Source organism: Juglans microcarpa x Juglans regia, chromosome 1S (assembly GCF_004785595.1).
Source record: "Juglans microcarpa x Juglans regia isolate MS1-56 chromosome 1S, Jm3101_v1.0, whole genome shotgun sequence".
In the NCBI taxonomy this organism is placed as follows: domain Eukaryota; kingdom Viridiplantae; phylum Streptophyta; class Magnoliopsida; order Fagales; family Juglandaceae; genus Juglans; species Juglans microcarpa x Juglans regia.
In genome coordinates, this window is record NC_054595.1 from 658883 (window position 1) to 686150 (window position 27268).

Sequence of the window (27268 nt, forward strand, 5' to 3'; positions counted from 1 at the left end):
ACCATTGGATAGAACTGCATATATTTTGTATAGGGGTCAACAAAGAGAAGGTAATATCGTGACCCATCAATTCCCGTGTAACTGGCAGGGCCCCAAACATCTGTGTAAATTAATTCGGGAGCATGACTTTGGAGACTAGTGACACGAAAGGTGGTTGATGTGCTTTATTAATGGAACATGAACTAGATAATGAAGACAATTTTTTTGATGTAACTGGAAGACTAAAATTCTTAACAAGATTGTGAACGACTTTGAGAGATGGATGTCCAAATCACTTGTGCCAACCATCAATCGAGACCCGTTCATGCACATTTGCAACCATTTGAGATGAGAAAGCCACCATTTTTTCCTGAAAAGTGCAGACACCATTGTCACATGCTCCTTGTAGTAGAGTCGCCCCATGATCTTGTCCTTTACAGAAAAATGAAAAGGGTGAAACTCAACAAAAATATTATTTTGTTTGGTAAGATGATAAATAGAAATTAAGTTTTTGCAAAGATTGAGAACACAAAGTGTATCATGGAGTATAAAAGTTCGGTTAGGGGAATGCAAAGCCAAGGAACGAATGTGTGAGACTGTCAAACTTGAACCATCACCAAGAATTATTCATCAGTGCCGTCATACTTTGAGTGAACAGATAAATTAGCAAGATCACCTGTGATAATGTGGGAGGCAGCTGAATCAAGAAGCCATGTTTTTTCTTTGACCGTAGAGGTCTGAGCATAGTTCACAGTTACTCCATTTAAATGGAGTTGAGGACAAAATTTAGCTATGTGGCCCAGTTGGTCACAAATTTGACACTAGGGCTGGTAGCGTCTGTTGGAGTTATTGGGCCGGCCCGAACCATGGTGAGACCTACGGCCATCTCGCTAGACATTATACTAAGATGAAGCAGAGTTGTTGCTTTGCTGTTGACCACTGGGTTTTGAAAACTTCTTCGCAGGATCTCTTTGTTTCATCCAGTGTGTTTAGCTGGCAGAAGCAACTAGCTGCTGGGTTGCAGCTTCCAAATGCTGTAGGTAGGACTCGTGGCCTACCAAGAGATCGTGTAGCTCCTTAAACGCCAAAGAGGTCTCCCATGCTCGGATTGGCATAGCAATCTCCCTGAAATCAGGACCTAAGCCATTCAAAACATAAAAGGGTTAGATCATCATCCTAAATTGGATGATCAATAATGGCGATTTCATCAGGTAATGCCTTGACCGCATGCAAGTAATCGGGAATCAACCGATTTCCCCGCTGAATCAAAGTAAGCTCCTCCTTCAATTGCATAGCCCGTGTCCTTGAATGACTAGCATAGATATTATGGAGTTTTTTCCAGGAGTCATGAGAGGTCTTGGCTGTGGCTATGAGGGGAGTGATTGTGGGAGATGTGGAGTCTAGGATGGCACTCAAAATGAGTTTTTTCTGCTAAACCCAGTGGGTTTTAATCAAATTAGCAGAGGAGGTACCATTGGAGGAGAGACACAAGGCGACACCATTTACATAATCAAGTAAATCATAGCCGATGATGAGTGCTTCGAATTGAGTACGCCATTGGAGGAAGGTGGAGGGAGTCAATTTTTCATTGATTTGGGCAATGATGTTTAGGGCAATAAGAGGCGTAGCAACAGTGGAAAAAGGCTAAGTATTGAGGTTGACAGTTTGATTTTGATCTGAGGAGGAAGACATGGTTGAGATCGGGATCATTTGCTCGTGAGAGAAGGGCTCTTCTGATACCATATAAGAGAAAGTTTACACTGCAGAGGTTTGAAATAATTGTTTCCCTTCACACTTTCATTGATATGAAAAACTGAATTATATACACAAAGTCTAGAGTTCTATTTTAGAAATGATATACACGATTGAGCCTAAAATATGTTATGCTTACAATTGATAGATATAAGAATAAATGTGCAGCTGTTATAGAAAATGTAAGCCACAATTTTAGCCTAGATATGCTCTGTTTTGTTATGAACTTGATTCATGCAATCTTCCTTTATAGGCCGTTGTTCATACCTCTCCACATAAAAATAGAGATTTTTTTGGTAGTAGAGAATGCCATGTCCATTTAGTTCACTCCAAAATCTCATTTTGCTCGCAAATGTAATTCCAAGCTGAAGATGTAGAGAAATTACTATTTTGTTCAGCTCTCCATATCGAAATGTCAGGACCAGTATCAATCTTGATATTTTATAAAATACTCTTGTATTTTATAACAATTTCCTCCTCTCCTAGAATAAACCTCACTTACTTTCAAAGAGGGATTCGTGATCTCTGATATTTCACCCAGGAAACCTAGAGACGACTAGTTTTCAAACCAGCAAAAGATGTTGCCTTCATTAATAATCCATCTGGAACCCCTAATAACCATTTTCACCAACGATTTTAAGGCCTTCTAGAAGCTAGATTCATAGGAGCCATGATCAATTAAGAAAGGGTGGTTTATATTACAATATTTGGCACGGAAAAAGTTGGCCTAAAGTGAATTATTGTACGGGACTACTACACAAATTTCATAGGAAGAGCTTTCTCCATGTCTTCTATTTTTTGTATTCCTAGCCCACCTTCTTCCATAGGCTGTCAAACTTTATCCCAAGCCACCCATTTTTTTTTTTTATTATTATCTTACCATCTTTACTACCCCATAAGAAATCTACAAAAATTTGATTAAGCTTGTGAAGTACACTACGAGGCATTTTAAGCACTGTTAGAAGTTGCATAGGAATGTTGCCTAGCATGTGCTTTAATAACACTAATCTACCTCCCTTAGAGACTAAAGCTCCTTTCCAAGAGGATAATTTCTTGTGCACTTTTTGAATTAGAGGCTCAAGATAAGTAGCCCGAACACTACCTGTACATATAGGTGCACCCAAATATAAGCAAGGAAACGACCCTTCATGAAATCTGGTAGTCAGAATCCTCATTGTCTTATGAGCAGTGGAGGTCTTCTAGCAAAATAAATAGCAGATTTAGAATGATTCACTTTCTGGCCAGATATGATCTCATATATCCTTAAAGTATCCATGCAAGCCTTCAACGAGCTCTTAGATCGATTTAGAAAGATCATAAGATCATCTGCATATAGAAGATGAGAAATAATAAGGCATCTTTAGTGCGTTTTGAATCCAATGACCTTCCCACTTGCAACATTTCTATTAATTAATTGGCTCAGGACTTCTTCAACAATAATGAATAAATAAGGTGATAACGGATTCTTTTGTCTCAACCCCTGTGAAGATTGTAAATAACCTTTACTAGTGCCATTCATTAAAAGAGAAAAAAAGAGTTGTGATGTAGTTTGATATTAGGTGTCTCCACTTAGCGAAAAGCCCAGAGCTTGGAGCACCTCCATAATAAAGCTACATTCGAGTCTATTATATACTTTAGCCATATCTACTTTTATCATTGCATTGCATCAATGCACCTTGGCATTCATACTTTGAATCATTTCCTGGGCAAGATTTATATTTGCATGAATAGTACATCCTTTGTTAAAAGTCCCTTATTCTTCCGAGACAATTTTATGAAGTAAAGGACTGAGCCTATTAACTAGAATCTTGGAGAATACTTTATACATCACCGTGCATAAACTAGTGGGCATAAATTTAGCAAAACTTGAGGGTTATCTTCTTTTGGAACAATAACAATAAAAGTGGAGGAATAAAATTTAGGAAGAAGAGAGCCATGAAAGAAATTAGTGGTAGCTTCTAGAAGGTCTTCTTTGATAATATCCCAACAATCCATAAAGAAACAAGAACGAAATTCGTCAGGTCTCGGACTACTATCTTCTGGAATGTCAAATAGAGCAGTTTTTACTTCCTCCAATATAAGACTTTGACAAAAAGTAGCATTTTCCTCCTCTGTGATAATTGGTTGAAAGAGATCCTTCCAATTGTCCATATGATGCACCCCTTCTGTGTTAAGAGCGGATTGAAAGTAATTAGCAGCTTCGTCATGAATCTCCTGGGGAGAATTGAGTTTCGTTCCATCTTCCAGTGTCATATGTTGTAACATCCATCTATTCCTTTTAGACTGTAGAGTTGCATGAAAAAGTTTGGAGTTTGAGTCCCCTTCTTTTAGCCATTTCACGTGCGATTTCTACTTGAGAATAATTTCTTCTTAGAGCAAAAATTTTTCCAACTCCAATTGCTTAGCCTGCAATTGCAATTCATGATCATGCCTATACTAAGCAATTAATTGAGCCTCAATATTCATGATTGCATCTTCGGCATTTTGCACATGTAATTGCACCTTGCAAAAAATCTCTTTATCTCAGTTTCAGAGAATAGGTTTCAACATTTTTACTTTAGCAGCAAATTTCATGAGGCCCCCCCCATAACTGGGTTGGTTCCAGTTATTCGAGATGACTGTCATAAAAGACTTATGTGTGCACCACATCCTTATGAATCTAAAAACAGGAGGACCATATCTCAGACCTTCCTCTTTGACTTGAATAAGAAGAGGACTATGATCAGAACATGTTCTAGCTAAGACCCTACTATATAAAAGAGGAAAATCCGCAAGAAAGCAGTGTGAAACTAAAGTATGGTCTAGCTTGGCCCATATACGTGCTTGTCCCTCATGCCCATTGCACCAAGTATACTTGGAACCATCAATATTAGGTTCCAACATATTGCATTGAGAAATAACATTATTGAAATCATCTATAACCACTTGCAGTTTTGCTCTGTCTCTAATCTTCTCAGAATTGCTCCTAAGGGTGTTAAAATCACCACATATCAACAACTTATAAATAAGGATGGAGATTTTTTGTAATTCATCTCATAGAATCCTTCTATCTAGATACGCACAACTTGCATAAATAAAAGAAACAATGTACGATAAATTACCATAATTAATGAAACCTATAATGGCTTGTTGATGAATGGAAATAGGAGAAAAAGAAATATCGTCCATCCAAAGAACCCAAATTTCATCGTGTTGCTCTTCATTGGATATACAATTATGCATTCGTAATCTTTTAGCTATCACTTCAACTTTATTGAAACTAATAAAAGGTTTCAAAATGGCAATCATTTTAGGCTTAAACTTTCTGACAATTTTTTTCAGCTTTCCAATTGTGGGCATATTACTGTTCCCTCGGATATTCCAAACTAGGGTCTTCGGAATCATGTATAATCTGTATGTATAGTCCCATCAACTAGGGACAAGTATTTGGTCTTCTTACCCTTCTTTCTATCTTTTTGTTTTTGTCTTCTAGAATCTGACTTGTACCCTTTGTGGGAACTGAGTATGTCCTGTAACTTCTTCGTCATCTAGGTCTTTGAGAGAATTGAAAGAATTTGAGATCGGGGTCAAAAGTCCCTATTCTTTCTCTAATTCACACTATGAATTCTGGCCCTTTGACTGAGCTATTTCTCCCAAGCAAGACCCCCTCATGTTCTCCACCTCAAACGACATTACTAGTCCGCAGGTAGCCTCAACATTGTTCTTTGTGGGACTACTATATGAGATTTCTATGGTACATATTTGGTCTTGCACATCTAGCCACATTTGGTCTTGCACATCAAGCCTTTGCCCCTTTGTTTTTTCCTCTTCAGCAGTAATGTCTTCAACATCTACTTTTTATGCATTGTGTCCATTATTTTCATGAATTTCCACCCCCATATTCTTTCTAGCTAACACCACCACCTCATGTTTCCCTGTCTTCGTTTGACCTTCAATATCCACTTTTTCTTTGATGTGTCTGTTACTATCATTAGCCTCTGTAAGGTTTTCTTTTTGTCTACCCTGTGTATTTTTGACAACATACTTCATGTTTGGGGCTTTCCCTGTGAGTTTAATGGATTTACCCGAAAGATTTTTCTTAGAGTCATTTCGACAAACACCTGCGTAGTGTCCTTGTTGCCTACATTTGGAGCAGTAGGCTAGGACTTTTTTGTATACCATAGGCTGCCAAAAGCCATTATTCTCCGATGTTCCCCCCTAGAAACCATCAATCATATTTTTTGAGATATACATTTCAATATATACACGAGCACATGAAGGTCTAGTTCTACTTATAGTCGGATTATTAGTACATAAGAATCTACCCATATCACTCGAAAAAATACGAGTATAAGGTAATTAAAAAAAAGTGCAAGGGTAGAGATGGAAAATTTATCTAGACTGGAGCTAGAGGAGGTTCTTATCTTTCATTGAAATCTAGATACCACTTGAAAACCCGATAAGTGAAGCCCTCCATTTCTCTTGTCTCTCTTGCCCAAGCTTTAGTGAAATCATCTTCACTCTTCATCATCATCATGATGTGCCGATTGTAAAAAATCCCAATTGTGGGGAAGCTAGCAAGCCCCTACCTTTTCACCTCATGAATTTTGATATGGTTTAGTGAAGGTCGAGCGCGAGGAAATTTCAGAACCAAGGTATTTTTGACTGATTTTTCAACCACTGTCATCTCTTTCTAAAAAAAACGAATGCCATGGAGCCGTTCAGATTCATCAGAGAGACCATGGGAATACCAGTAGAGGTTGCCGGCACCTAATTAATGATCATAGGTCATTCCAATCTTTTTGTAGGAGTCTAATATCCTGATAGCATATAACTGTATTCTCCAAATGAAAAATCTTATTCAAAACCCCACTCCCTTAAATATATATATATATATATATATATATATAAATCTCTTCCTATCTTTGGATTGAATTTCATGACATTGATTTTTTGGGCCAGACCAACCAAGGCCCAACCCATATAAAGACTTAGCTTAGACATGGAGGAGCGAAACCACCGTATGCACTTAAAGGGACAAACGACATAAAAAATAAAATATGTATACACTGAAGACGAAATTAACAACATAGTAACATATTCAACTTTCCTTGTCCTGGATCCATCACCTCATGTTTTGGTCTCATGGATTTGCATCTCCCACTTACACCTGACCTGCTGACTTCCCGAAATGGTTTTTGACTTGAAAGTTGGAGTCATCAAACCTTTTTTTCTTTCCAGAAATAGAAAACATTTTGGTGGGTTCAGTGCTAGTGGCCAAAAGGCCAAGCCAGTCTGTGTGGGGGTTTACGGTGTTACATCGAAGTACCCTTTAACACCAACTCATTACATATGATTGATGATTGGCACCCCGCTGGAAAAACAACGAGCCTCCTTAGTTGCTCACACTTGTAAAATGCACTGGCCCTTTGACTCCTCCAAGACTTCATTGGAATATTCTGAAAAAGTGGCCATCTTTCCCACTTGCCCTAATCTCTCTCTCGTAGAGCAATCCAATGATGAAGATCAAAGGATTTCGGTGATGCTCTGAAGGAACTTCAATCACCCAGTTTGTGAATTCAGGTTATTTACTTATTTTCTTTTTTTTTGTTCGTGTGAATTGCTTTAGTGGGTTATTCATTTTTCTGATTAAATTTGGAAGAGACTCTCGTATTTGAATTCAAACTTTCTGAAGCTTAATTCTTTTAGTCAAATCTGTTGTTTCGTTTTACGATCATCTTTTTGTGAGCTGGATATTGAGCGGTGAAAACTCTGGGTGTAATTGTGTATTGTAGTTACCCTCGAAAATCCAGTTTGTAATTGAAAGAATTTTAATGTTTAATGATAAAAATAAAGTTGGATTACTGTCTTTTGGTGTTATTTACAATCTAGATTTTGATCCCTTTGTGTGAACAACTTAATTAAAGCCGTCAGGCAATGTCGACTTTCTTCATGAAATTACTATTCAATAAAGGCAATGTTACTTAGGATTTGGATTCTGAAATAGGATGTGAAATGATGGTGATTTAGATTTCATAGGGTTTTTTGTATGCTGTTGAAATTTTAGTTTTGGTGATGGTGAAGGGTTTGGAAATTAGAATGCCAGCACATCAGCATTCTTCTTGAATAGACACTTTAGAGCTAAAGACTCGGATTGAAAGGAGGCTAGGTAGCCAAAAGGCAGAGGAGTATTTCGATCTTCTCAAAATATTTTTAAGCCTTAAGATTAGCAAATCCAACTTTGATAAACTCTGCATCAACAAAATTGGGAGAGAAAATGTTAGTCTTCATAATCATCTCATCAGATCAATCATAAGCAACACATGCCTCTCAAAAATCCCCCCATCAAAGGACCACAAGGTAGAAGGTTCTCTTAGTGTTAAAGTGGCAAATGGGTATCAAGGAAGTGGCATTCAGTCACTATGCAGGGATATTCCACAATCCCCACAAAAGGGGAGAACCCCAAGTATCCGTGATCACTAGTTCATGGACCACTTGAGTCCTCTTGGGCCTTACGGGAAAAACCATAGTGTTGCTTTTGAAGAATCTTTAATCCCCACATTTCAAGAAAAACTGAGTACTGTAGAGATGCTTTCTTTTGGTAGCAAACCACCCGACTCGGTAGAAGATGGGAAAGAGGTTGATCAGGCATCAGGAAGCCCAAGCTTTTATAGTAAGAGCCTTATTAGGGCTCCTCTTGGCATCTCCTTGAAGACCAAAGGAATGAGAAAAGTGCTATGGAGTGGATCAATGACTGCAATTTTTACAGGGACTTATCAGAACGAGGGTGAGCTACCTAATACTAGTTCTTTAAGGAAGAGATTGGAGCAGAAATGGGAGACGGAGGGTGTGAAAATCTCGATGGATTGTGCCAACTTATTGAACAATGGTTTTGATGTATATCTCAAGAGATTGATAAATCCTTGTTTGGATCTTGCTGGTTCAAGGTCTGTACACAAACACATAGATCAGAGACATAGTTGTGTCGTACCAGGTCTGATGGGTATGTTGCCTGAAAGATATGCAAATAAAAAAAAAAGTCAGCCCATTTTTGCAACAATGTCAAGCTTTCGAGTTACAATGAGCTGAATCCCCTAATACTTGGAGTAGATTGGCCAACAGAACTTTAGAAGGTTTGCTTGTGTGCATTGAAGACTGACTTGAAATGATCCATAGATTTTGGTACAACAATAGTTTTGGAGTTAAATTATACAATTCTAAAATCTACTTTTAACAATGATCTTGACTTTGCATTTTTATAAGCAATTTTGGTACATTGGTAAAGTAATTAGAAGTTTTAGATGAGGGTGATTGGGTTTTTTTTTTTTTTTTTTTTTTTTTTGGGGGGGGGGGGGGGACACAATGATATGGTAAAGTTTAAACATATCACTACTTGTAAGAATCTTGCTATAATGAATAGGTCAGTGGTCTTCTTTGACTAATATCTATTGTTTGTTAGTTCAGTTTGATACACTTTATGGTTGTTAATTAGGCTTCTGTTAACTTTCCAGGCCTAATTTTTTTAAATTCCTAATCCAATGATATGCATCAAATTGCTCTTTTGTTCATCTTTATATTCTCTCTCTCTCTCACATGCATACTCAAGTACACACAATTACATTGAAAAATTATTTTGAAGAGGTAGAAGGTGAAGGTTTAGACTTGAATTGTAAATTTTATCTTGTTCATTCCCTACATATAAAGGTGCAGACTATTGTTTACCTTCTTTTCCTCTCTTGAGTGCATATTTACTTTTTGACAATGCGATATCCCATACTGACTGATGAGTGTATGTGGTATATGGGATCCCATATTGCTTGGGTGAGAGAAGTTATTTCTCTTTATAATGATTCCAATGTGACTCTAATTGTGATGTTGACAAGTCCTTTAGAGTATAGGCCCAGATATGGCTTGAGCTTCCCTTGGGCCATTACAAACAAAAAAAAAAAGAAAAAAAAAAGGAAGAGAAAATATCATAATTTATACAGGACAAAAAGACCCAGAGGGATAGATTAATCAAGATCTGGAAGATGCTTGTCTTGCGCTTGTTCAACTTTAGGACTAAGACATATATTCCATGCAGTGGAACAGTGTCCACAATTGAGTTTCACAGCACAACTTGGCGGCCTTAATGTGTTATGCATGTCTCTGTTTATGTGATTGGGCAGTTGAATTCAACTGATATAATTCTATTTGTTTATGGTTTGGAAGTTTCCCTCTATATTGGCTTACATTTTATCCTCATTTGGGTTTATCTAAGTTGTTGGAGTGCCAAGTATAAATATATGGTAATTTAGTGGTGAAAATTGTATTTAACTCATATAAGAATATATATGAGTGTGTTATCATAAATGGTGAGCATGGACATCTTTTAGTGTTGTAAACTATGCACATTACTTCTAAATACTGATACTTTGCAATACATTTGTAGCTTAGTTAGAACATTTGTAGTTTAGTAAGAACTTAGGTGCACACTTAACAGAAAGTACAAGACAACTGCAACAAACATTGCTATAATCATCCGGAACTGTAGAGAAGGCCAAAACTTGAGTTCAATGGAAACGTCATAAGATATTGATTAAGAGAAACCAACCTCAGTGTTAAATAAATGAATACTTGAAGATGAGGATAGTGTGTTTGAGAAAAGGTTTAAGAAGGCTCTGGTTTTTCTAGAATCAATCATGCTTTCAAAACTCTCATTTTTCTCATACTTTGATTTGTATTACAGCTTACTATTTATAGCTATTACATATAACAACCTTGTTTCTTTCACCACCTATACAATGACAGGTGTCCTTCTAAATAGTACAATTTGTTATGGTATATATTCTGAATGTTACAGATTATTCTTTTGTGTTGGCTTGGTTGTGCTATGCATATCCAATGCATTGTTGTGCGCTGCTGCAATTGAGTGAGTGGTAGTGATGTGTGCTGCTGCAACAAAGTGAGGTGCCTTAATACCCTCATATGATTCAAGCAACACAGAAGCAAGTGTGAGGCTTGATCGTAATCGAAGAAACCGAGCAGTGGATAGTGGTTTGGTCAAGTCATCAGGGAGTTGATCTTTGCTAGATATAAATGAGACTTGGAGGGTCTTAGCTGCAATCCGATCATGAACAAAATGATAGTCTAGCTCCACATGTTTGGTGCGAGTGTGAAGTACAGAATTGACAGATAAATATGTTGCTCCTAAGTTAACACACCACAATGTAGGAGAGTCAGTAAGAAAAGTGTGAAGTTCTTTTAACATGGATTGGAACCAAAGAACCTCACAGGCCGTATTGGCCACTGACTTATACTCAGCTTCGGTGGATGATCAAGCAATACTAGCATGTTTTATAGATCCATAGGAAATAAGACAAGATCCAAAATACACACAAAAGTCCCCAGTGGACTAGAGGTCATCAGGGCATCCTGCCCAGTCAGCATTGGAGAAAGTAATAATTTTGAAGGAGGAAGAAGGAGAAAAAAATAAACCTAAGTGTTGAATATTTTGAAGGTATCAGAGAATTCCGTTGACAACTTGTTAATGGAAATTTCTAGGATAATGCATATACTGACAAACCTTATTTACAGCAAAAGATATGTCGGGTCGAGTGAAAGCTAAATATTAAAGACTAACTACTACACTTTGGTATAGCTGGGAGTCCTCAAAAGTGGGTCCATCAAGGGCTGAGAGTTTCACTAAGGTGGACATAGGGGTTGAAATAGGTTTACAAGTATGCATATTGGTATGAAACAAAAGGTCAGCAATATATTTGGATTGGGAAAGGAACAGACCAAAAGACACCTGATTAACTTCAACCCCTAGAAAATAGTGCAACAGACCCAAGTCTTTAACTGGAAAATGAAGACTCAATGAAACTTTAAAATCCAAGATAAGAACAAAGCTAGAACCAATGACAATTATGTCATCAACACATATTAATATGTAAATGCAATCAGATTGAGTATGCAATATAAACAAGGAATTATCAGAACGAGATGCATGAAAACCTAAAGCAAGTAATTTCTCAGTAAGATTCGCAAACCAAGCATGAGGGGCCTGCTTCAATCCATAGATGGATTTGTTTAACTTACAGACATGATTCGGATGATCGGGATTAATGAACTCAAGAGGTTGTCGCATGAAAATAGCCTCAAGGTCCTTGTTTAAGAACTCATTCTGCACATCGAGTTGATGAAAAGGCCAGTTGGACGTGACTGCAAGAGAAATAAGAAAACAGATTGCTATAGGTTTGACCACAGGACTTAAGGTTTTGGAGAAATCTATCCCGGGCTGCTGATGGTAACCCTTGGCCACCAGTCGTGCTTTACGGCATTCCAGAGTCCCATCAGCTCACTTCTTGGCCTTTAAGACCCATTTGGAACCCAGCACATTAAGATTAGAAGTAGAAGGAACCAGATCCTAGGACTGGTTTTGAAGCAGGGCCTAAAATTCAATTTGCATACCAGACCACTACTCTAGGTATTTCGAAGCTTCACAAAAAGAGAAGGGCTCTTCAGGAGTGATGGAAGTAGATGAGAGTGGAGATGAGGTAGGGGCAGTTAAAGACACAGAGGGTCGCGGTGGAGGCTAAAGGATAGTGTCATCTGTGCATTGTTTGGGGTAGTGGATATGAGCACGAGAACAAGTGATCATGGGGTGGGGATGTGGCAGTTGTGTAGATTGAGGGAGAAGGGGAGGCCGCTGCATGATGGGAGAGGAGGCGAAATCAGAATGAGTGATAGGGTTTGGGGAGGAAGACGAGTTGGCAGAAGAAGAGTGGGAGTTAGGGTTCTGAGTTAAGGAAGAATCATTTAAGGACCGAGGTGGACTGTGGGCCAATGATAAATCACGAGGAGATGGGCCTGTGGACTGAGGTGAAGATATGGGAGGGTCCAAGTGTGAAGATATGGATTTGATGTGAGGGATGAAAGATTTGACTGTGGGCCATGGATCTGAAGTGATTGGGTTGGGCTGTTTTGCAAAAGCAAACACAGTTGAAAACCAAATCCATTGAAATATATGTATGACCAGAAGGGAGATGGGCCTGTGGACTGAGGTGAAGATATGTGAGGGTCGAAGTGTGAAGATATGGATTCGGTGTGAGAGATGAAAGATTTGACTGTGGGCCTTGGATCCGAAGTGATTGGGTTGGGTTGTTTTGCAAAAGGGAACACAGTTAAAAACCACATCCCTTGAAATATACATTTTTAGAAAAAAAAAAAAAAAAACATTACGATCATAGCAAAGAAATCATATATATTTGGAATAATCATCGAGAATGGACAAATAAAAGCGACTTGAATTACTAGATAAAACTGGAGTTGGGCCCCATACATCTATAAAGAGTAATTTAAATGGCCCATTGGATCAAGTGGGTGAAGGGGGATGAGGCAAGGCATGGGGCTTGGCTGAAGTGCAAGCTGGATAAAAGGAGAGCCCATGATCATATGTAGTGGGAAGGTTAAATAGCTGAAGTGTTAGAAAGGTTACTTGAGTGGAAGGGTGACCGAGCCTATGGTGCCACTACTGTGCAGAGGTGCGCGGGCCTAGGAAAGCTTTCAGGGAGATAGAAGAAAAAGATGGTGAAGCAGTGGAAGTGAATGGCAGAACGTAGAGTCCATCTTCAACGAGGCCCTTGAGAAGCACCGCCTGAGAATCCGAATCCTTCACAAGAAAGAAATGAGAATGAAATTCAAAAAACACATGATTGTCAAGACAAAATTACCTAACAGACAGCAAGTTTCAAGAAATTGAAGGAACGTGGAGAAGATTATGAAGGAGAAATTTGCCAATGGGGGAGTTGATTTGGGCAGATCCAACATGCTGAATGGGTAGGGCGAAGCCGTCCCCGATGCTCACTTGGTTGGATCCTTGATACGGAGCAGAGTCCAGGTTGAGAGAGACAAGGTCTGCAGTGAAGTGGTGGGTTGCGGCCGAATCAAGGAACCAGCTGGATGACACCTGAATGTGGGGTGGCGGTGCCGTAAAATTTGTAGCAAGAGACGGGGGTGCATAGGCCTGGTATGCTTGATTGAATCGGTAATAGCATGTAAGAGTTGTGTGGCCTGCCGTATGACACATTTGACAAAGAGGACGTGTCTCAGACTGATTTTGAAAGTAGTTTGAAGAAGAACCGGCATTGCGACGACTTAAGAAGTTGTTATGCCCATTGCCATGGCCTCGACGACCACCTCAAAATTGTGAGTGGCGACCTCTACTAAAAGCATTGTTAGTTGGAGAAAATTTGGAAGTAGTTGTGTTAGCAGAAAACTGAGAGACCAAAAGCAATGCTTGAGTCTGGTGAGCTAGACTCGATTCGTGATTAAGGAGGAAACTATAGATTTGGTGGGGTGAGAGGGGGTCGGGTTGAGTGGTTAGATAAGTTATGAAGGACTCATACTCTGTCCCTAGACTTGCAAGTAAATAAATAGAAAACTCCTGATATGTAAGAGTGTGACCTGCATCATTCAAAGATGAGGAAAGGGTTTTGGCCTTATTGTAGTAATTAGAACTGGATTTCGACCCTTTCTTGAGGGTGGCGAGTTGATATTGAGTCTGTATGACATGGGCGCTGGATTTGGCTGAGAAGAGATTTTGAAGGGTGGTTCAGGCTTCATAAGAGGTCGTGCAATCTAGAACTTGGGTAAGAACCGAATCAGAAAAGGAGGAATTAATCGTGGAGATGAGCAATTGATCCTGTAACACCCATTTTGTGTGGGCAAGATTCAGATTGCCATCAGTAAAAACTGTGGGAGTGGGAATAGAGCCATCAACATAGCCATATAGTTGATGGCCTTTCAAGAAAGTAACTATTTTTGCTTTCCAAAGCAAAAAATTGTCAATAGTGAGTTTGATATTGATGAACTGTGTGGAGGAGGTGATGATGGAGGGGGTGACAGGTGGGGTGGGAGTTTGTTTTCTAGAGATGACATGTGTATGTAAGAGGATGCTAGTCTTGGGCTCTGGATACCATGTTAAATACATGAATACTTGAAGATGAAGATAAGGTGTTTGAGAAAAGGTTTAAGAAGGCTTTGGTTTTTCTAGAACCAATCATGCTTTCAAAACTCTCATTTTTCTCGTACTTTGATTTTTATTACAACTTACTATGTATAGCTATTACATATAACAACCTTGATTCTTTCACCACTTATACAATGACAGCTGTCCTTCTAAATAGTACAATCTGTTATGGTATATATTCTGGAATGATATAGATTATTCTTTTGTGTTGGCTTGGTTGTGTTGTGCGTATCCAATGTAGTGTTGTGTGCTGCTGCAACCGAGTGAGTGGTAGTGTTGTGTGTTGCTGCAACAAAGTGAGGTGCCTTAATACTCAGGAATGGGTACGTTGAGCTCCTCCCTCTCTTTGTTGGCAGAGTGATGATTAGATAATGAACCCAGGAACGAAAAGAGAAGCCACTCATAGGAAAGTGCAAGTGCCAATATGTGGTATGAGCCATTTATGAACCATCTAAACAAATTTTTTTTCTGTTACTTTCCATGCCAAATGAAATTTAGAATACTTCTAGCAATCTTGCTACACTATACAATTTTCAATTTATTCAGAACTTAGACATACCGATTGCAGAAAGTATTTATTACAAGATACATCTAGAAGGAACATTGCTGCACATCCTCCATCTGAGACTATTGATAGGACATAATGTGACTGCTATGAAAGTGCCACAAGGTGTTGTATTAGAGAGATTGTACTCATGATTTGGAATCCATTTGTGTCTCTTGTCTATTTTTTATTGACAGGGTGGTGATTTGAACGTGATCCCAGGGACCAAAGGGAAGCCACTACATGGAAAGTGCAACTGCAAGGAAAGTTGATGTATTAACCACTTATCAAACCTTTGAAATGAATTAATTTTGGTAGTCTTCCAAGCTATGCACTTCATATGTATTTTTAAGCAGATTTCCCTGTTAAAGTAAGTCATAAGGCCCAGGTTATAACTTCAGGTTGACAAACAACTTCGGGTGAACCCTCACAAGGCTTAGAAGTGGATTTGAACCACTAACACAAGAAAATTTATCGCCGATTAACTTTTCCTTCACTTTGCCTCTATTTATGTTTCACTCCCTACGTTTACGTTAGGATTAACAGTACAAAGGAAAACAGGCTTAGAGTTATAATGTCAATTCTGGTAACTCTAACTCTAGGATCGATTTGGAGAGTGTTCTCAATCATAAGCTTTACGTTGCATTTGTCTTGATCTAACTATTTGTTGTTGTCTTTGCAGGAAACAGAGAGGGACTTTTGGTGATGCAAAGATGGACACATCCTAATTAGCATGGTTTGTAAAGTAAGTTGTGTTGTGTTGTACTGTAAATGTGCTCATATGACCAAACCTTTATTATTTATCTACATTTAAAGCTCATTCACCTAAAAGGCTTCTTTATATTGCATGAAGTCTTGGTTTTATTTTTCCAAATCCTCCTGGAAGCTTTTCATGTAGATCAATTCTGTAACGCTCTAAAGTCGATAATCCTTCTCTTATGAAGGGGTAAGGTACTGTCACAGTCCACGAACGAAGTACATGGGCCATGGGTCTTAGGCCAATTTAATTTCATTAACAACTTTCTTTATTTTGATTCTACATGTTATTTGAACTATAAGATAGCTAGTGGGCCAAGGCCCTTAGTTTTATTTTCTTTGTATGCTTTTAGTTTTGTTAGCCTGGGCCCATGTAGGGGGCATCTTGTTTATGTACGAGTCAAGGGTTTTAGTGTTCATCATCCAGAAACTTAAATGAAAATTTTCTTTTCTTTTCTATTATCATCTTCTGCCTCTTTTCTCTGGAGGTGCTCCCCTTGAAGTGAACAATTTTAATGTATTTTATTTTGAGTAGTTTAAGGTGTGTTACAAATTAGTATAAGAGAGACACTGATCTCTATGCTTAAAAAAATGCAAGAAATTCTTGCATTGGTTCAGAAGATTACGGAGCTCGTTCTTCAAACTCATCAAGGCTATCAAGTTCTCGAGCAGCATTTGAATAAAATGCACAAAATGTTTCGGCAGCATGCAAACGAATTTGTGAGCAATTTTAATGAAATCTTCAACTACTTGGAGAATCAAATCTGTCAAATCTAGAAGGAACTTACAATATAGGAAGATGAAGCACATGCAATGTCAATGGAAGAAAGAGAGAAAGGCCTAGAAGACTAGGTCTATGCGATGCATGAAAACAAAGAACGAGTAACGGCAGATTGATTATCCTATTTCGTCTTCAACCAAACCTACCTCTCTCATATCCCAATTTCATCTTCGACCACTACTCAAATTCGCATTGAACATATTGTTAGAGAAGATAATATGATGGCTGCTAAGAGGACAAGTGAGCCATTCTGTGAGCTGATTGTCATCCGCCTTCCAATTATTCTAAATCTACCAGAGTTGTTGCGGGTTCAAATGCTATTTGCGACTAAGTATGGCAAGAAATTTGTATTAGCTGTAACAGTGTTCATGCCAGATTGTTGTGTTAATTGCCAGTTAATAGAACTACTAACAATTGGTGCTCCTTCACCTGAAAAGAAACTAAAGCTTATGAAAGAAATAGCTGAAGAGCATCAGTTAGATTAGGATCCAGTGGAAATGGACTTTTCTTTCTAGAAGATCAAGGATGATATAATCCATCTAACACTATAGGAGAGTGATAAAGTTTTGTTAGGTATGAATTTTGCTCCCCATTTGCTTGATATATTGCCATTTAAGGGTGTTCTTGGGCCCTTTGATAGAGGAAGAGAAAGAAAACTTGTGGGAATGAATTATAAGAGCCAACACAACGCCTATTCCATGGGAGTTGGAAAAAATTAGGATGATTTGGACAAAGCTTTCTACAAGGATTTTGGTAAGGTCACTGAAGCATCAAATGTTATTGTAGAGGTTCTTGATACTCTTGATTCCCTAAGTACTCGTTGTGTTGATATAGAGAAGTTGGTGATGAAATTCATACCTCAAGAGACTCTAGTTTTACTTCTGAATAAAATTGATCTTGTTCCTAAAGAAGCTGTTGAGAAGTGGCTCAAGTATCTTAGGGAAGAATTACCAATAGTTGCATTTAAGTGCAGTACTCAACAACAAAGATCAAGCTTAGGGTGGAAGTCGTCATCCAAGGCAGCAAAACCAAGCAATCTTATGCAAACGAGGGATTGTATAGGAGCTGAAACTCTTATTAAATTGTTGAAGAATTACTCAAGAAACCATGAGATAAAGAAGTCAATTATGGTGGGTATTATTGGCCTACCCAATGTTGGTAAGAGTAGTCTCATTAATAGTTTGAAGAGGTGTTATCGCCAACATTGGTGCTACTCCGGGATTTACAAGATCAATGTAAGAAGTTCAGTTAGGCAAAAATCTCAAATTGTTGGACTACCCTGGGTTTGTAATGCTTAGATCTAAAGCAAATGAGGACATTCTTTCTATAGTTTTCATTGATTGTGACATTGATAATTTTAATCAATCATGTGAGTCTCAGCCATTTGTAGAGTTTCATAAGAAGAATGATTTCCTTGCCAGCAATTTGTTCATAGCAAGAGATCGATTGAAATATGATTAAAAGAAATGGAAATGTGCATATATGGTTGCGTGGCATCTCGTTGAAGGTCTTACTTCTAATTATGCTACTAAGATGAAAAGTATCCCCACAAGGACCAGTTTCATAATCCCAGAGAGCCTCATGTCTAATTATTTGGAAGGAAACATTTTCATAAATTCAACTGATAAGATATTTCAATGGAAATGAGATTTGACCACAACATCATCTCAGTTTCAGCACAACATGTTCCAATATGCTTTTGATTATAGGTATTTTGCTTCCAATAATAACTTCCCTTCCTCTTCCAAAAAATATGAACTTAGTGGTTTTGTTGAGCCTCTTGAGAACTTGCATTGGTTGGTAGCAATAGCAAAGATAGAGAAGACTTAAATTTTTGGAACTACAGATATTCTTGGTGAACTTAGTATTCCACAAACTTTGGTCTATGAAAGTCTTGATAAACTTGGGCGAAGGTTTTGGGTAGCGTTAAGGTGTCAACAGTTACATATTTTTCCATATGATTGGAAGATCGACATTTTTGAAAGAGTTGGTTGTTGGCTTTAGGTTGATTATATGGGAATACCACTTTGATTCCCAAGAAATTTTAATTGGTTCTTTTCTACCTAACCAACCAACTTGGGAAAAAATGCAGGTTGTTAGAGTTGGATATTGGTCTACTAATACAACACAATCGCATGCATGAATGGAGAAACTAGCAAGATTACAATATCTTAAAAACAAAGATCCCAATGATTGTGCTTTGCTATATAGACCATTGAAGAGATTTCAAGTGTTGGTTGGTCTTTTTATAATTAGCAGGGATAAGAAGGATAAGCTTTTGGTGACTTTTCTTGCAAGGAATTTTCAAGAAGAAAGATACAAGGCAGCTGAAGAAGGCTTATGTTTTGATGAAGAGAAAAATGCTAGAGTTGACCATTGCTTACTTTTAGCTTGGAGGTGATACTTATTCATCTCTCAATGTTTGCTCAAAGAACCATGGGGATGAATAGCTTGCAATAGTAGTTTCTCAGCTTGTTGAGGAGCATGGTGGACTATTACAACATCATCTAATAACAAGTTTTTACTTCCGTTAGCCATTGAGTGACACTTATCAAGCTTCCATGTGTAAGTTAATGGCTTGTGCTGCAACAACTGAAAGAACTGTTGCTCTAGAGTGGGAATTGTTCTTGTGTGTGAGTGATGTTACGAATAGAATGATTGTTAACCCTGTGGCCTTAATGGAGGCCACATGCTTTATAACAACTATTTTTGGTGGGTGGCCTACGAAATGAGACTACAAAAATGTACCTGTTGTTGTGTTCAACAAACCACCCTTTCCTATGGTGGCCCTAAAGAATGCTTTGCAAAAACATGGTGTGGCTTCTGAGATAAGAAAAATCTTCGTTTTTGACCTTGGTGCTTTTATGGGGGATGGTTTGTCAGTCCACGAATGAAGTACATGGGCCATGGGCCTTAGGCTAGTTTAATTTCATTAACAACTTCCTTGATTTTGATTCAACATGTTATTTAGACTATAAGATAGCTAGTGGGCTTGGGCCCTTAGTTTTATTTTCTTTGTATGCCTGTAGTTTTGTTAGCTTGGGCTCATGCATGGGCATCTTGTTTATGTACGAGCCAAGGGCTCTCATGTTCATCATCCAGAAACTTAAATGAAAATCCTATTTTCTCTTATCGTCTTCTTCCTCTTTTCTCTGGAAGTGCTCCCCTCGAAGTGAACAATTTTAGTGTATTTTATTTTGAGTAGTTTGAGGTGTGTTCCAGGTAGATTGCAAGAATAATTAAAAGGGAGAATAATAAATGGAGAAGCACTCAAATACTATATTTATCAGTTCTATAGACCTCCCTTTATTTCCTCCTCCAAAGGTGAAATTGATGTGAAATAATACCGATATTATGTTTTTCTTTGTTTCATTGGTCTTTTACATAATTGATAAGGTAAATTCCCTTTTTCCAAGACTTGCTTATCATAGGAGCCTCAAATTATAAACAATTCTGCTACAGGTACCCGTCTTCGAGTACCCATTGCAGAATCGCTGACGTGGCTAATGCCTCGTCAGCTTTATTATATTATTAAAAAAAAAAAAAGAAGAAGAAGACGGAAACTAAGACTTGATTTCAGACCTAGGCACCAAACTGATTTGAGATTTCAGAACAAGAAGAAACATTTTGTGCTCTCAGAAAAGTAAAGCAGGACTGTCTTCGTCATTCTTCATCGTCTTCGTTGTTCTTCATCATTCTTCGTCGTCTTCAAGTGAGTGCCATCTGTTTTATGCATTCATTTTTTATTTTTTTGTATTTTCCTTGATCTTTGGCACCCCATTTTGTGCTCTCAGAAAAGTAAAGCAGGACCGTCTTCGTCGTTCTTCATCGTCTTTGTCGTTCTTCATCATTCTTCATCGTTCTTCGTCGTCTTCAAGTGAGTGCCATCTGTTTTATGCATTTTTTTTTTTGTATTTTCCTTGATCTTTGGCACCCAATGGAAGGAATCTAAGCTTTTTTGTTGTGGGTATGAGTGGAAGGAATCTAAGCTTTTTTGTTGTGGGTATGAGCATTCTTTGCTCTGTTTTAGTGATGGTTTTTTTTTTTCTATTTTTGTATATTTTTTGCCACCCAGTGTGAGAAAGGCAACATCTGCATTCGCCGAAAACTCTGATCTTTGTGTGTTTGTTTTTATGCCATCTTCTTTTATTCAAGAACATGACTACTAGTCCCTAGGTCGTATTGTATTGGTGAACACACACCACGTCTTCACACTCTTACCCTTTTGCAATGCAAAAAAATGTGATCTTCAACCTACAAATTTCGCACTTAACATCTCAATTAAAATAGTTGTGCCGTGCTCACTCAGATATGTATAGTTCTTAATGTTTATGAACTATTACTCCCTTTAGTTCCTTTTGCAATTTGACCTCCAAGCTATCAATTTTGGCACTTAACACTCAAACTTAAAACTGCAATTGTAATGTGTACCTCAAGGACCTGAAATGTTGAAATTGTCATTATATAAAAAAAGTCCAAAGGGCCCTTGCTTTGTTAACAAAGAAGAAAGGACTGGTTGAGGATCAATTGGTGGCTCATATTGAGTAAATCATTTTGGTCATCTCATTAATAGCTCTCATGTAAAACGCGTTTCGATGGTCAAATTTAGGCATATTTCAATGTTGATGATGATGAAGTAATATGAACCAAGATCAGCTTCTACTACTACTACACTGCTAACTTTTTCCTCGGCAACTTTGGAAGTTTAAACTGTAATGCATTAACTAATACCACCCCAATCATAAAATTGTCACATAAAATGGGCCAAGAGAAGATTAGGAAACCAGTGGATGCCCAACCAAATGTAATTACTTCTAGACTTGTACTGGAAGGGTAAACTTCAGCATAGAGATTTGAACACTTGGCTAACTTTTAATAGAAATAGAGAGAATTTGATTCCAAGAAGCACTAAAAGTAGTTAGAGATTGCCAAAAAACATAATGCTAGCAATTTGAGGGAAATTGGGCATACACTTTCCACAAAAGAGAAGGTAAGTGGGTACTGTATTAAGCATCATAGGGAGAATCTTCTTTTTTAACTAAGAATAGAAGTAACATGCACAAGTTCCAACTAAGGGTTAGATAATGCGGCATGACTTTCAATGGTAACAGGCCACTCCACCTCAGGATAAATCCAATAATGCACAAGAATCAAATTCCAACCAACTTGGGAACTCCAAAACACCAAACAAGCCTTCTCTCTCTCTCTCTCAGTATGGTTACCAGTTTTGACATCCACTACTGATAGATTGAACCACTTTATGATGAATGAGCTACAATCATATATATTCCATTAATGGAGTGTAAATAGTCTAAAGCTATCACTTAATTAATAAAGAATGTAGATTGCTTGAGAAAGAAATTCATAGGGGATTAGTTCAAAGCTCGTTTATGGATGATGTATTTCGTTATCAAAAAAGAAATCATTAAGCACATTTGTTTCAAATAGTTGGAGAATTGACACCGAAAGTCTTAGGTAGGTGCAAGAGTCTATTCGAACCAATTTTTAAGCACATTGCATTGCTCTATTAATTTTCATTGCAAGTCCTTAACCTTTTGAGCAAATTCGTTACAAGGCCCACTTTAACATTACTCTCTCATCACTCATTGCATGAGGCTCAAATACCATACTTGACAACTTGAATTAAGTTGTTACCAGATTCCTTTTTCAATTTATGAAATGGTTCAACATATGTCTGAAAGTAGCCATAACTTACAAGGAATATTACAATCTGACAAAGAGTTCCAATATGGCTTCATAGTGGATATGGGTTTAAAGCATTTAATTCAACGCTTTATGGATTTGTATATTCTAACAAGAAGATAAAACTTTGAAGTTTTGTGGCTGATTCTTTTGTTATGAAGTAATTGATTGTAGAATTATGCAGTTCATTTCCTCTCGACATGGAAAAAGGGGAAAAACACTCATCTTCCCAAACACCATCTAGCTCAAATACCCCAACTGTAGTATGTTATATTTTTTACAAATTTGCTTTAGTTATGTGTTGAGTTGATATTTATTTCCAAAATACATAAATAACTTGTGTAATAACATGTTAGGATATACCATCAAGTAACCGGTGCTTTGTAAATTACACCAGTGCCAGTTACTATGGACCATTTCCTGCGTAGCCAATGCCTTTTCCGCCATATCCAGATGGCGGCCAATATCCGAAACATTCAAGTGGTGATGCAATTGTGTTATTGTTTTTTTGTTTGTATAAGTTGGCCTTTTCAATTAGTTTAATGTCATTTTTTTTTTCTTTTTGCAGAATGCTAGGCCCTCGACTCCTCTCATGACTACAAGCTCTGCTACGAGTGGAAGAGTTGATATAGAGGAACCACCTGAATGTAGAGAAACTGATATTCCATGTACCTCTAAAAGAGTTGAAGAAAGTAAAGAAGATAGACCAAATTCACAAGACAATGAGGATGGCATTGCCAAGACACCGCAGTTAGAGGATGAAGTTGGTGGTGATATGATTGAAGAGCCAAAGTCTGGAATGGAGTTTAATTCTTTTGAAAAATTAATGGTTTATTATAAGCAGTATGGTCAGAAAAGTGGGTTTGGGGTAATGATAAGAAGGACTGATAAGGGGGATGATGAGACTGTCTGATATGTCACCATTGGTTGTGCTCGTGGTGGGAAGGCCCGGAATAGGACATTGAATGTCACCAGACCACGTCCAACAGGAAAGATAGAATGTAAGGCAAATTTTAATGCCTTAAAAGTTGTTGGAAAGTTCCGGTTGACAACTGTGAATAATATCCATAACCATTGCCTTAGTCCAAATAAATCTCGCTTCTTTCGATGTAATAGAGAAGTGAGTGACTCCGTAAAAAAAGTCCTAGATATAAACGATATGGCTAGCATCCGAATGAATAAGAGTTTCGGATCTCTCGTAGTTGGCACTGGTGGATTCAAGAACCTCCAATTCTTAGAAAAGGATTTTCGTAATTATATCGACAAGGCAAGACATCTAAGGCTTGGTAAAGGTGGCGCTGGAGCGCTTGGAGAGTATTTTTGTAGGATGCAATACAAAAATCCCAGTTTCTTTGCACTGATGGATTTGGATGATGACGAGAGGTTAAGGAATATTTTCTAGGCAGACCCCCATAGTAGGGCAACCTACCAATACTTCGGTGATGTGGTGACATTCGACACTACATACCTGACGAATAGATATGGGATGCCATTTGCATTATTTGTTGGTGTAAACCACCATGGGCAGTCAATTCTATTAGGAGCAGGATTGATTTCCAATGAGGATACAGAGACCTTTGTGTGGTTATTCCAGACGTGGTTGCAGTGTATGGATGGTATCGCTCCAAAAGCTATTATCACCGATCAGGACATAGCGATGAAAAATGCTATTGCTATTATCTTTCCTGGAAGCCGACATCGACTTTGCTTGTGGCATATACTAAAAAAAGTTTCCGAGAAGCTATCCTCCTATGCTTCCTACAAAAGTGGGATGAAGAGTATTGATGAAATATGTGTATGACACGCAAACTGTTGAAGAGTTTGAGAAATCTTGGAATCAATTAATGACCACTTACAACTTGCATGAGAATGTCTGGCTGAAAAGTTTATATACTGAACGTGAGTATTAGGTGCCGGCATTCTTGAAGGACTGTTTTTGGGCTGGGATGAGTACAACGCAGCGCAGCGAGAGCATGAATGCTTTTTTCGATGGTTATGTTCATGCTAAGACAAACTTGAAAGAGTTTGTCGATCAGTTTGATAGTGTGCTGAAAAAAAAATTGAGAGTGAAAATAACGCAGACTTCCACTCATTTAGCGTTACCATTCCTTGCATATCTAGATCTCCTCTTGAAAAAAGATTTCAAGAGTTGTACACAAATGCTAAATTTAGAGAAGTTCAGATGCAACTTACCGGCATTATCAATTTGGATCGAGAGTTACTTAAGAGGGATGGTGCAGTAAAGACCTATCTGGTAAAGGACGAAGTTCGTGTAGAAGAGTTCACTAAGTTGGTTATGTTTTCTGTGGACTTTAGTGAAGAAGATGCAGATGCTAAGTGTTCATGTGGTTTATTTCAGATGAAAGGTATATTGTGTAGGCACATTTTCGCAGTATTTAAATATAACGGGATAAAATTCTTGCCAGAGAAGTACATTTTAGATCGATGGAGGAAGGACATCAAAATGAGATACACGTTAATCGATAGCAGCTATGACGCAGGGGTTCAGCGGCCAGATGCCAACAATTTACAAACCTGTTATCAAATGATTACTCATGCATCGGATTCAAAAAAAATACTGAGGATGCCACACATAAGTTACATGCAATGATTGAATTATATAGTGACAATCAAGAACCCCCATCGATGACTCTCACTGGTTCCAATGTTGATTGTACTGAAAATGACACAACCACAGTGGGTAGTTCGAAAGAATTACTCAGTCCATTAGTTGTCAGAGGGAAAGGTAGACCCCCATCTCTGAGGAGAGCATCCAGGATGGAGAAAGACATGGGGAAAGCCAAAGGAAAGACAAAGAAAGTACCAGTAAACCACAAACGCAAACAGGTGCACATTATTTCAGCTTTAAATATCAATGTTTAGGCGGGTTATTTTATTAATGCAAAAACTTACTTGTTGCCAATGCTACTTGTTTATTATAGAGAGATGAAGGAGATACACCAGTGCAGGACACGTGCAGGAATTTATTTGGCCCATCAGAGATAAATATTTCTAATGTTGGTTACGTGCAATTATATTATTTTTGTTATATTTATATTTGAATTGTTATATTTATGTAAGGATTTTTTTTTTTTATCATCAACTTGTTCAAGACAAATCAGCTAATATTATTGGTGGAACCCAGCTCGGAGAAACAGTGGCTGGGAGTCAAGAAAGTGTAATATTTTAGCACTTTTCAGATGATAATAGTAATATTGACATTACTCTAATTTTTACATATTAATCCTTACAGATGCAATTCGGATTGGATGGATCACAACTAGTGCAAATTGGGTTGGATGAATCACAAGTACTCATTTCTATTGGATAGCACCATCTCTCTCTTCTCGATCTCATCCGCTCTCTTACGGAGATCAATCTTGCTCTTTTCAATCTCATCGAGTATCTTCTCAAGCTCTTTTTTTTGGTTCTTAACAGACCATTGTGAGTTTCTTAAAGATCGGACAAACTGTATTCATCCCCCCTCTATCCACTTGAAATACGTACAATATGGTAATCCCTAATCATTTTAAACATATTATCCAAACTTGTTAGATGCACATAATATTAAATTTTTTTAGTAAAGATGAATGTAGTTACCTTCGTGTTGTAGTTTGGACACCCTAAGAAGGGTCGTCTTGGATTTCTTACAGTAGATGAGTATCTCAGTTGGGCTTCAACTTCACAGAAGCATAATGGTTGACCCAGAGTTCATTTACCAAAAGATGAAGAAGAGTCCGTGGTGGATGATGACATATTCTTAAATTTAATTCAATAGAGTTTTCAGAAAAATACAACAACTAGGTGAATAATTAATCACCATTTTATTTGCTTGCTACCATAAATGTTCACTTTCACGAAATAGGAAAATAAGGCCTGAATCATACATATATTGTTTTCTTATACATGAGGTTTACAAGTACTATGTACCATTATTGTGGATACAAAAAATGCAAATTCATATATTAAACTGTCATACCCATTTTTCTCGGTTTCTCATGTCATAGAATATTTACTGCATGACCACCATGGATGCAATATTGGAGAAGCTATCTTGAGAGTACTCAACATCATTATATTCAAGGCCAAGCATGCTATCATGAGAGTACTCTACATCATTATTAATGGACGTGATTTCAGACCTATTGCATCATAATATGGTGGCTCATTATATCAATGATGAAATTATCAACAACAACATGAACCAAAGCTATATCTGTACGTGCATATTATATCAATGATGAAATTATCAACAACAACATGAACTAGAGCTATATCTGTACGTGCATATCAATGATGAAATTATCAACAACAACATGAACCAAAGCTATATCTGTACGTGCATATAAATGCTACCAAAAGGAAAACTAACAATAAAGAACTGAAGAAAACAGAGAGAGATGTTATGGGTTGAAGAAAGGAAACCATAACAAATAAGTCGGGTGCAATTTCATGATAAATGTAATTGCTATTGTATAAATCAAATAAATACTATTTCAAATCTTTCCCGAGTTTCCAAATCTCCCATTTACAATTAGCGTTAGGGTTTCCACAAATTCGAAAAATCAAATAAATCAGGTGCAAATTTAATATTTCTAAATCAAATGCTATTTCGAATCAATGAGAGTTTCCAAATCTCCCATAACGGTTAGGGTTAGGGTTTGCAGAAATTTGAAATTAAACCCATACAAGTTTGATGATTTTGAGAACACCGAAATCGTGGGTTGAAGAATCACTACCAATGAGAAATTCGGTTTAGGGC

At 37.7% G+C, this 27268-nt stretch overlaps 2 protein-coding genes across 2 annotated transcripts; both read left to right on the plus strand.

Annotated features, from left to right (window-relative positions):
* Positions 1–8196: 8196 nt before the first annotated feature.
* LOC121246289 lies at positions 8197–15994 on the plus strand. Its single transcript, XM_041144393.1, has 2 exons — positions 8197–8657; positions 15949–15994. The coding sequence occupies exons 1-2, from the start codon at positions 8197–8199 to the stop codon at positions 15992–15994; spliced, it is 507 nt and encodes a 168-aa protein (XP_041000327.1).
* A 1384-nt stretch (positions 15995–17378) lies between these two features.
* Positions 17379–23419, plus strand: LOC121246290 (guanine nucleotide-binding protein-like 3). Its single transcript, XM_041144394.1, has 3 exons — positions 17379–17462; positions 17523–18086; positions 23075–23419. Exons 1-3 carry the CDS (start codon positions 17379–17381, stop codon positions 23417–23419), a joined length of 993 nt encoding a protein of 330 aa, XP_041000328.1.
* Positions 23420–27268: the final 3849 nt, after the last annotated feature.

Bases quoted from the DNA above. Each gene is read 5' to 3' on its own strand.
- LOC121246290 (XM_041144394.1), top strand. From the start codon at position 17,379: ATGAATTTTGCTCCCCATTTGCTTGATATATTGCCATTTAAGGGTGTT. The intron at 17,463-17,522 runs GTGGGAATGAAT...GGAAAAAATTAG, and splicing joins GAGGAAGAGAAAGAAAACTT to GATGATTTGGACAAAGCTTT. The intron at 18,087-23,074 runs GTTTGTAATGCT...TTCTTTTTGCAG, and splicing joins AAATTGTTGGACTACCCTGG to AATGCTAGGCCCTCGACTCC.
- LOC121246289 (XM_041144393.1), top strand. From the start codon at position 8,197: ATGGACCACTTGAGTCCTCTTGGGCCTTACGGGAAAAACCATAGTGTT. The intron at 8,658-15,948 runs GTCTGTACACAA...TTGTCTTTGCAG, and splicing joins TTGGATCTTGCTGGTTCAAG to GAAACAGAGAGGGACTTTTG.